At 46.4% G+C, this 11,216-nt stretch overlaps 1 protein-coding gene across 2 annotated transcripts in view; it reads left to right on the top strand.

Annotated features, from left to right (window-relative positions):
• The window catches only part of ST3GAL2 (ST3 beta-galactoside alpha-2,3-sialyltransferase 2), a 33,757-nt gene that overhangs the window by 17,614 nt on the left and 4,927 nt on the right, over nt 1-11,216 (top strand). For both annotated transcript variants that reach the window (XM_082233377.1, XM_082233378.1), the window contains exons 2-6: nt 365-1,651; nt 6,848-7,041; nt 8,772-8,951; nt 9,537-9,582; nt 10,109-10,228. In XM_082233377.1, the coding sequence (XP_082089503.1) occupies nt 1,313-1,651; nt 6,848-7,041; nt 8,772-8,951; nt 9,537-9,582; nt 10,109-10,228 (879 nt within the window). In that variant the 5' untranslated portion in view covers nt 365-1,312. The remainder of the gene's footprint in view (nt 1-364; nt 1,652-6,847; nt 7,042-8,771; nt 8,952-9,536; nt 9,583-10,108; nt 10,229-11,216) is intronic.

Genomic DNA, 11,216 nt, shown 5'->3' on the forward strand with positions numbered 1-11,216 from the left:
CATGGCACAATTGATACAAGGGAGAGAAGAAGCCCATGGAAAGCAGTCTGCTCTTTTTCTTATTGTGGTACCCTGGGGTGCGACTGGCTTGAGTTATCTGTAGTGGTCCTTCATTGTCTATCCTGCAGGAGAGGACTATTCCGCACAAGTTCCCTGTTTCTTACAGGAGGGGAGGGGGGTTTGCATTGATAGATGTTGCAACCAAGAATTTGCCTTCCCTGAGGGCTGTTGGAGCAAATTGGGGGCAGGTGGGGGGGTCCCTTCCACCAGGCACCCTTGAGCTGAGGTTTCCTCCCTCTTGCTGACCTTTGACAATTCTTCTTTTACATATGTATCATTTTAAAATCCTCCTCTTTCTCTCCAGTTTCAGGGCTTTGTTGCAGCAGAACATTTTCTGGGCCAGCAAGTGGAGAGGAAAAGATTGCCAAGGGATTATTTAAAAGCCTAAGCAGCTGAGGAGGAGGAGGAGGAGGAGGAGGAGGAGGAGGAGGATGAGCCACGGGGACACTGCACTTCCACGTCTGCCAGATGCCAAATTGGAGAGGAAGTTGCAGGGCTGAGCGGGAGCTGCGTCTGCAGACTGAGCGTGTGTGTGGCGGCAGCGGAGGGCGGAGAGAGTGCCTGGGCCACCCAAGCGGCGGCTGTCCCCGGGCAGCGCTGATCCAGATGTGCAGCTGCCAGCTCAGAGGCGAGGTCCTGGGATGGGAACTGGCAGGAGCTTCCCGTCTGCTGGAGTGGTGGTGCTGAGGGAACGTGGCTCATTAACCCCGAGGATGGAGCTGCTCTGATACTTGGCAAACAGCTGCTTTCTCTTTCTCCGGCTGGGATGCAGAGCCTTGAAATGTGTGCCCAGGAGCAAACGGGACCATGGTGTTCTCCTTTGTATTAGGACAGGCTCTCCCCCTCCTCTCAGGAAGGAAAAGTACTCAGGCAGAGTTGGGGACCTAGTTTGCTGGGATAACCTGTGGAAACGGCTCTCTCTTGAGTCAAACAGTGGAAGAGGGCACAGGCTGCTCTTATTTTGCTCTTCTGTGGCCCAAATTCTGTATGCAAAAGGCTTGGGCGGTGCCCTAGAGGTTGTGACTGATGTAAGAAGAACCCAAAGAGAGGCTACCTGGGATGGTCTGTTCCAAACACCTGCCTGCATTTTCATGACTACGTTGGTCTCTGCAGCACCTGGAGAACTGTGAGGGTTCCCAGAGGAAGCTTTTGAGAAGCCAAACACTTTCTCTGCCAGCTTTTCCCCCGCCCTTTTTTCTGTTGCAAGAGAGACACAGGCCAAGTGACCCTTCCTGGCCTTCCCTCCCCTCCCATGCCCACCATGAAGTTTTCGCTGCGCTTCTGGTTCCTCTCCACGGCTTTCCTGCTCGTCTTCATCATGTCCCTCCTTTTCACCTACTCCCACCACAGCATCGCCTACCTAGACCCCAATGGGCTGAACGGCATCCACCGGGTGAAGCTTGTTCCAGGCTACGCAGGTATGCAGCGCCTCAGCAAGGAGGGGCTCTTTGTACGGAGCTGCACCTGTCACAGGTGCATGGTGGACGTGAGTGACTCAGAGTGGTTCGACACCCGCTATGACAGTAACATCTCCCCAGTGTGGACCAGAGAGAACATGGACTTGCCGCTGGATGTCCAGAGGTGGTGGATGGTGAGTTTTTTTGGGACCAGGGACCGAGGGGTGGGGTTTGACATTCCCACTCCTATTACAACCACTTAGGGCAGCAAGACCAGGGCAGCCTGCTAAGTCTAAGCACCGTATAACAAAACTCCCAGCCTCCAAGCGGCTTAGTCTATATCCTGGCAAGGGAAATTAGGCTGGGAGAGACTGTCTTAACTAGATGAGGCACAGTTCCTTATTTTGCACAATGATTCTTGAGCATTTTTGGACGAATTTGGCAGCTCTTGGTGTGCATTCTTCAAAATCTGTCTTTACGTACTGGTATATTATGAATGTAGATCTGAACACATGTTTATATCTTTGAGTCATAAGCTGACTTTCATAATATTGAAACAAACCTGCAGATTTGAAAATAAACTTTAAAAGTTTACACTAATGTGTGAATAATGACCAGCTGCTCATAAAACTATTCTGTTTTTTCCTGTTTACCTTAACCCTTAACATAACAAGCCAGTTGGATGGCTGGAGCAAACCCCCACATATTTTTCATCTGTTCTTTTAAAGTAGGCACCACTAAGGTTTTCAGTCCTTGCCATATAGGACCCTAGTAGCTGTCATCCTATAGCTTGCCAAGGCAATGTGGTTTTCTTTTCTTTAATAAATTTTATTTTTGCATTTTCTGTTTTATATAAACAAATGAATTAAATACATAAACATATAATCACCTTTGACTCGCCCCCCCCCAATTGTGGATCTTAATGTAATGATTTTCCCCTCTACATCTCTTTCATAACTCTATTTTTATAAATCCTTTGTCAACCCATAGTTCACAACAAGTCTTCTCTTACTTTGAGGTTTCCATCACTGCTGCACCACCTTATCATTGTTTTGAAACTGATTTTAAAATTCTCTTAGGCACAAGAGAAGGTCATCCCTGTTCACCATAAATACTCCCCGACCTGCATTTGAATATTATTGCTGAGGTCTGGAGCCCAGTTGTGCTATCAGCTCTTTAACCTGCTTGTTTTGCATTCATACTGTGACAATATCTTTTCTATATTAAAAAGCAGGTGCTTATTGTTTTCCTCAGTCTTTTCAAAATCTCCTTTTTCTCCTTATCTCCCTGTGGTTTGTTCAATATCAAATGTTAAGGAAGGGCCATAGCTCAGTGGGAAAGGATCTGCTTTGCATGCAGAAAGTCCGAGGTTCAATCCCCACCACCTCCAGGTATGTCTGGGAGAGATCCCTGCCCTGAAACCCTGGAAAGCTACCATTGCCAGTCAGTGGATGCAATATAGTGGGCTGAACAAACCAAGGCTCTGACTTTATGTTCTGTGAGTACAGGAAAAGTTCAGCATAAAATTAAGTGCATCTCTATTTGCTTCAGTGGTGTAGATCTATCTACAACTGAGTTCCACCGCTTCCCAACAAATCACAGTTTATGTGTGTGTATTCTGTTTCATTTCCAAAATTCAAATAGCCCAAAATCAGAATTCTATCTTATGTCGAAATTAAATATCCGTGGAATGTTTATAACCCTTTGCTGTTCAAATATTATCAAATTGTATCCTTCATTTTTGTTTGAGAACCATAGTGGAGATGAATTGTCGTTGTTGTTCTTGTTACTATTAAAATTTTCTATGCCACCCTTCACCCATAATAACAAGCAAAAACAATACCCCTCCACTCCAAATTCAGTTTGGAGTTTTTTTTTAAAAGATTATAATGTAATTCTAAAAATTAATGAGTTTCTTAGTGCTTCCCATCAAGCTCCCTGGTACTACTGCTGGTATAATTTACAGTGCTACGATTAATCCAGGTGAAATAGCACCTTGCCTAGAAGTGATCCCTATGTAGCAGGGCTTCTCTCCCTAACGGCCAGATGGGATGCAGTTCCTGGGTTGTCTTAGTGAAGGGATGACTCAAAGTCACATTAAAGCCTCTCCCTAGATCTCTGAAGTTTTAAGAGTGATTTACCTCCGGGCACCCCTCCACCACCCCAAAAATAAAAAAATCCTGGGATTTTTTGTTGATTCTTCCTTTTAAGTTCCCCTAATGCAGCATTAAATTCTGTCCATTCCACATTTTCCATGTCATGGACATCATCCAAAAGCCCTTCTTCTGGTACCAGGGCCGTTGTGTGGCTAGCAGTTGGCTTCCTTGGGCTCCTTTGGGCGGAAAGGTGGGCTACAAATGGAATAATCAAACTAATAGCGTGTGCTCAAGTAGCAGCTGACCAGGAGTGCATTTTATCAGTTGTACATGGCAATATGGCTCCCTAGACGTGGAAATCTTGCCTGCAAATCTTAAATACCTATTATTCAGCATCTGCAGACAATGCCTTGCAATACAGTCTTCCAGGGTCAAGCGACAAAGATGGTACAGGCACCATTTCATTGAAAGCTGCTTTGGTTTGCTTTTGTCCTCTGCAGGAGTTTTCCCTTTAGCACAAGAGGAGGAGAAGCAGAAACCTGCAGTCTAAACAGAGCCATGACTCATGCATGTGCAGGTTGCCTGGCTTTTGCCTCCCTCTGCCGTTTGGGCAGAACCAAGGTTTGTGCCTCTCCAGATGTGTTCTTAGTTTGGGTGTTGCTACTTGAGAAGAAGCAACCAGCTCCAGACTCTGCCTGGGATAGCCTGCTTCTTCCTCTCCTCTCCTTTTGCCCATCCAGCAGCACCATCTGTTTGAAGAAAGCTGCAGAGCTTTTTGCTGAGTGACTGAGGCTGGATTTGCTGCAGGGGCTGAACTTCTCACCTTTCTTAAAAGGCCCAGATTGGTGCTTTCTTTGTGTAACTGCGAAGAAGAATAAGGAAGCAGCAGGCCAGCTGTTCCTTGCCTCTTGCCTTGCCATCTATCTCTTCCAGGAATGTTTCCTTCACCCTTTCGCAGCCTAGTGTCATCCATTTATCAAAGTAGCTCAGTTGGTGGAGCTAGGGCCATGGGTTTGAGCCCCATATTGAGCAAAATATGCCTGCATTGCAGGGGTTGGACTAGATGGCCCTTGTGGTCCCTTCCAGCTCTACAATTCTATGGTTCTACAGTTTCTACCAGCATGGCTTTGCTGGCTGAGGCTGATGGGAGTCGTAGCCCAAAGCATCTGAGTGGGGAGGCACCAGGCTGGGGGTGGCTGGTTTGCTCCTGCCAGGAGTAGCTCTCCAGGGTCCTCAGCAGAGAAGGGCTTTTCCTAGTCCTGCTACCTTTTAACTGGGGATTCTGAGGTGCCAGGTGAGGATACCTGGGGGGAAAGGCACCATCCATCCTCTAAGCACCTCTGACACTGGGAAGAGCAAGAGGCCATATGCAAGAACCACTTTCTGCCTTCCTGAGGATATGATGAAAAAGAGTTTGGATTTGATATCCCGCTTTATCACTACCCAAAGGAGTCTAAAAGCAGCTAACATTCTCCTTTCCCTTCCTCCCCCACAACAAACACTCTGTGAGGTGAGTGTGGCTGAGAGACTTCAGAGGAGTGTGACTAGCCCAAGGTCACCCAGCAGCTGCATGTGGAGGAGAGGAGACTCGAACCCGGTTCCCCAGATTACGAGTCTACTGCTCTTAACCACTAAACCACACTGGCTCTCAATATGATAGCTGGTTCTTGCTGTATAGTTTGGTCTGTGCCCCTTTGGCCACCTCTGCAGAGGGGAACTTTCTTCTTCTTTTTGAATTTAATGTTTTGCAGGTAAACAACCAACCAAACAGAACAGAGCAACAACGCAACCTATTCTTATGTCATCAAGGGAGTCGAAACCATATCTCACCATTTGTTGTCCTCCAGAGACAGTCGCCAGTCCTGGGAATAGTCTTTCATTTCTTGTTTTTAACCAAAGTCAGTTCTCCAAAGATTTAGCGGAGAACTTTCTTAGGGCCTGCTGCAGGAAAGGCTGGCCCCCAACCATTCCGCCCCACTGTTTCTTTTGTCCAGCAGAATGTGGACATGCAGGGCAGAATTCCCAGGACCAAAAAGTACACAGTGCTTCATATTCTTCTTTGGCTTCTGCACATTTCTGAATATACAGCAGCAGGAAATGCCATCTCACACTCTGCTTTTCAGCCTCCCATCTCTTGTAACACATCTCCCCCACTCCCCATTTCTTTATTTTTCAGTTTCAAAAAGCACATATAACAAGCAATCCCCATATAACCCCCAAGAAACATTCCGTGAATATGCAAAGTAAATGCTACAGTCAAACAATAAGCAGGCTAGTACAATAGTTCATGGTTGATTATGGCAGTTAAGGGTCTTCTACTCTCTGTTTTAACAGATTGTCCCAGAGTAAGGCATGAGTAGCTGGTGGTGGGTGGACAACATTGTCCTTTCCGCTGTACTGAATTAAACATCCACCTTACAGTTCCTCTTGTCTTTGTCTTCCTGAGCACTCTAAGATGTTTCTCCATGAGGGTTATATCCCATAGTCTATACCACCATGCCTCCAGAGTTAAGTTAGTAACTGTTTTCTAATATTGTCTAACTATTTCTAGCTGCAGACATGAAAAAGATTAATAGTAGGTTCTTAAATAATTAATTCTTATGGTCATCTGTAAACAGATTTAATAAAGCTAGCCTTGGATCAGGTCGTATCACCTGTCCTGTAATAGAAGAAACTTCTTCAAAGACTAATTTCCAAAATAATTGGAAAACAGGTATGCATTCACACCACATATTGCAACACACCTTGACTCCTGGGGAAAAAGGCTTGTTAATACCCTGGATTGGATCTTGATGTTATATTTGTATGTTGCTTTTTCCCAAATATGCTTGAGCTAGTGCAGCAGCTCACATCAATCGTAGCCCCATCAAATTTCATTTTGTCAGAATAACAAAAGCAATACAATATATATCTGAAATTCATAAAAGAAAATCACAGAAGCATATTTCATATCAGGGACACAGTGATAACAGCACTGAATACCAGGCCAAACTATCAATCACCTCTGCCTAATCTGATACAATTTGTATCACAAGAAGCAAATAATATTATTGTAAAGGGATCTCTGCTCTCTCTCAAGTCTTCAGCTCCTAGGATGTGTTTGGGGGAAGCTTTGGTGTTAAGCTGGTCCGAGTCCAGTTTCAGAGCAAGCTGTAAATGTAGACAAAGAGCAGCATGTCCTTCTCCTACTCCCATGTGTGAAGGATTTAGTATACCACACTAACTAACACCAGGCTGCTTGGTGCCTGTGGGGTGTTCACTTTGGCCTCATGTTGCCCTCTCCTTTCCCTGCAGATGCTACAGCCGCAGTTCAAGTCCCACAACCTGAATGAAGTCTTGGGGAAGCTCTTCCAGATTGTCCCTGGAGAGAACCCATACAGCTCCCAGAACTCTCAGCCGTGCCGCCGCTGTGCTGTGGTTGGCAACTCGGGCAACTTGCAAGGCTCTGGTTATGGCAGGGAAATCAATGGGCATGACTTCATCATGAGGTGAGTGACTGGGAGGGCCAGATCCCTCTGTGTCTTGGGCTGTCTTCTCTCCATCATTGCTGGGCTGGCTCTTGCATCAGAGAACAGCAGCCTGGCAAACATTGGGGACGAAAAAAGCAGCAGCAACAGCTGGCGCTGTCTGCCTCTTCCACTCCAGTTTCTCTCCCTGCCAAGGAAGGAGGTTTGACTCCCAGGCCCTCTTACCTGGCCAAGTGACCATCTGACTTCTTGGTGATTCTCTGTTGGTCACCTTCAGTTACCCCACCAGCTGTCCAAGGAACAGATACCTGTGCTTGCGTTTAGTTGCTGCTGCCTGAAAGTTTCCAGAAGCTCTGCCGGCATTTGGGGTCTGTCACTCTGCAGACATTGCTTTGCAATTTGAAATAATGTGAACTTGTATCTGAGTTGGCTCAAAACAGGACTAAAGTGGCTGAAACTGTGTCCCAGAGAAAGGCCTGGAAAGTTGACATTTCAACTGGAAGCAAAAAAAATAATAAAATAAAATAAACATTGATGAAGTTGGACAAGCTTGGGCCCCAACTTTGTTAGTGTCTTGACTCATCGTCATTGTTTCTGGTGGCTGCTCTTGAGTCCCCTGAACTGGGTAGTTTTCCCTTGAATGCATGAGGTGGGATGACCTTCTATCACTCTAACAGGATTGCCTGCAGTGCAGAGTCAGTTCAGGTGTTTGGCTGCAGGTCAATATGGCATTTGGATGGTGTTGATAAGTGGACACTTGCTTAATCTTATTCGTTCCTCCATCTCTTCTCTCCCGCTTTCCCTCCAACTCCCCGCTCCTTTCATCTCATGGCTTTCTGCAGTTGTAGCCCTGTAGGTAGGGGGCTCTTGTGTTCTTGTACAGCACCTAGCACATGAGATGCTTTTGCAAATAACACATAAGTGGTGTGGGGAACCAGAGTTCTCATTCTGAATCCAGCTGACTGTGGAAGAGCGGTGCCTTAGCAGTGTCTGCTCCACCACAGCACCCCTTTATGGATCCCTTTTTGTCACTATAAGAGCTTCATCCTTCATCACCTTGCTGCCATCTAGTGGCAGATCTCTCAAAAGGCAGCTTGAGGTGAAGCATGCTGCAGGTTCCCAGATGGACAGGGTTGCCAGCTGCCCGCTCTGGAATCGCATCCTGGATGGGACTTGGCTGCCTCCTTTCTCAGTGAAGCAAAACCCAGGGGTCTTGCTCCTTGGTTACTATAACTGGGCCTAATGTTGTGATTTTGCCTAACTTGGCAACTGGTGGGTGATCCAGGACTGAGCTGAAAAACTTTGCTCCCTCTAGTGTTTGTCGGAGATGGGTGAGGCTGAGTTCTGTCACTGTTTGCATCTAAGGAGAGCTAGAGTCAGCAGTGTGGCTGTTTTCATCAGAATTGCCCCAAACTATAGGGCTGCAGCTATTGGGATGGGTAGGATTACCGGTAGCTGCATCTGCTGTTGCAGAATATTTGGGCTTCAAGGCGATGCAAAGGAGCCACCATTTATAGTTATAAATAGTTATAAAGGCACTGTGATTCTACACTGTATGCTGTTATCACTGCAATGTAAAAACTGTGCAAGTACCCCCCACCCTCAAAAGAATATTTTTGTGTTCAGAGGCTAGGTTGAGCTGCAACACACACACACACACACACACACACACACCTTTTTGTAATAATGAAATGCTCCAGACCACAACTTCAGCAAATGATTCTCCCTGATCCCCTATTCTTTCCTTGCAGAATGAACCAGGCCCCTACAGTGGGCTTTGAGGCAGATGTTGGGAGTAGGACAACCCATCACTTCATGTACCCAGAAAGTGCCAAGAACCTGCCGGCCAACGTTAGCTTTGTTCTCGTGCCCTTCAAAGCCCTGGACCTGCTGTGGATGGCAAGCGCCTTGTCGACGGGCCAGATCCGATTGTATGTATCCTGCATTGCAGGGGGTTAAGCTTGGAAGACCCTTTGGATACCTTCCAACTCCACAATTCCATGATTCTATCCCACCCAGTAAGGCAAAGAAGGACAGCCCTGGCCAACAGGCACCGTGTCGTTTCCTGGGGATGAGTAATTCCCATTCCTGTGCCTTCAACCCTTTCTGGACCTTTTCCAAAAGATTGCTGTCTTAGGTAGCATGCTGGTCCCACCCATTTTTATTTTTCAGTGTATGGCTAAACATTTGAAAGCAAAAAGTTGCTTCCAGGGTGTAAGCAGACTAGACAGTCCACACTTGAATGTTGTACACAAAATGAGGGGAGTAACATGCATAAAGGTAAGCGCCAGAGCTGCTGGGTTCAACTTCAGGTTGGTCCAGCCCCCAGATTTTCACGGTGGTGTTCCTTGTGTGTGTTGGCCCCTCCATGCCCCCATCTTCCTTTAAGAGTTAATATGGAGATGTGACAGAAAAAGGGGAGGGCAGAGAGAGCAATTGAGCAGAGCATCTTTTTAGCAAGAGGGGGGCAAGGAGCATCTCATTCTCATTCTTTCTCCCTTTTGCTTCTCTCATAGCACTTATGCGCCCGTGAAGCCTTTCCTTCGGGTGGACAAAGACAAGGTAAGTCTGGCCCTCATGGAGGAGAGGGAAGGGATGCTCTGAAAATATCCATGTTGGCTTCATCTGCATGGCTATTTTCTAAATTCTCATCTCTCTTAAGATAACTTGAGAAGCAAGTTTTTTGGTTTTTTGGGGTTGGTTGGTTCTGCTAAAAATACAAACAGTTCTTGAATACTATATGCATTGCTATACACATACACACTCCAGGTTTCCTAAGGTAATCAGATACATTTTTTAAAATGGAAGTTGCTCTGCACCATGAAGGGCAACTGAGCATCGAGCAACAGCCATGAGTCCAGGATTACCCCCAAGCTGCTTATGCACTCCTTCAGAGGGTGTGTAACTCCATCAAGAGCAGGCAACTTCCCAGCCACCCAGTCTAGGGAACCACCCACTAACAGTGCCTCAGTTTTTTCCTCTGGGCTGTGTGGACTAAGACTGAAATACTCAATGGCCATGTTTCGGGGCTTCCCACAGAGAAAGCCCTGCCTGTTGTGATGTTGTCTTCCGTGATTTGTGTCCTTAGGTTCAAATCTACAACCCAGCTTTCTTCAAATACATCCATGACCGATGGACAGAGCACCACGGACGCTACCCTTCCACGGGGATGCTGGTCCTCTTCTTTGCCTTGCACGTTTGTGATGAGGTGGGTTCTTAAGTAGCTGGAGAGGCTTCCCAGCCTGTAAAGAGAGATTTCATGTTGAAGACAAGAGGGCCAGCACCTGGGATTTGGCAGGCTCCTCTAGTCTATTTAACAGGCTGGATGCAAGTGTGTGTGTGTGTGTGTGTGTGTGTGTGTGTGTATGTGTGTGCGCACACGTGTGCCTGTGTGTGTTTTAAAGGGGAGGCGAGGGAGACAGAAGGTAAAAAGGTGGGCCACAGTTCCCGACCACTCAGCACAGAGATTCAACACAAGGCAGGACCATGGACAGGTCTGCTAGTTTTACTTAATTATATGGTAGTACATTAATTAACACGCACACACTTTTGGACATAATAATAAAATATGCTGTAAATTGAGAGATAGAAGAGATTATAATCAAACAACCTGATGGGGACAAACAATGCTAGGTGTCTTCTATGGCTGTGTCCACACTGAGACGTCTGTGTGTATGTGGGCTGCTCTTTCCATGTGTGCATCTGTGAAGAAAAGAGTTTGGATTTGATATCCAGCTTTATCACTACCCGAAGGAGTCTCAAAGCGGCTAACATTCTCCTTTCCCTTCCTCCCCCACAACAAACACTCTGTGAGGTGAGTGGGGCTGAGAGACTTCAAAGAAGAATGACTAGCCCAAGGTCACGTGAACACATTTAAATTTATGCATCTAAAATCTGCATTAGTGTTTCCCATCCACGCTAGTTGACGGTGTTGATGGATAGTATTTGTGCTCCATGTTGCAGTCCTCTCCCACCTAATGTTCTGTAAACATGAGGCCCATGGTTCTGTAAACATGTGCACAGGTAATCATAAAAGGGGGGTGGTGAATCAATTTATTGTTGAAATACAAGTTTCCTAATATGCCAAATTTGCACAAAAGAGCAGTGAAAATTGAATGTGCCCATTTGGCTCCAAGCAGGGCAAGTGTGTGGAGCCTCTCCCATAAAGGTCTGCCACTTCCTCTCCTCTCCTCCCC

The sequence above is a fragment of the Podarcis vaucheri genome, assembly GCF_965113315.1.
Source record: "Podarcis vaucheri genome assembly, chromosome: 7".
NCBI lineage: Eukaryota > Metazoa > Chordata > Lepidosauria > Squamata > Lacertidae > Podarcis > Podarcis vaucheri.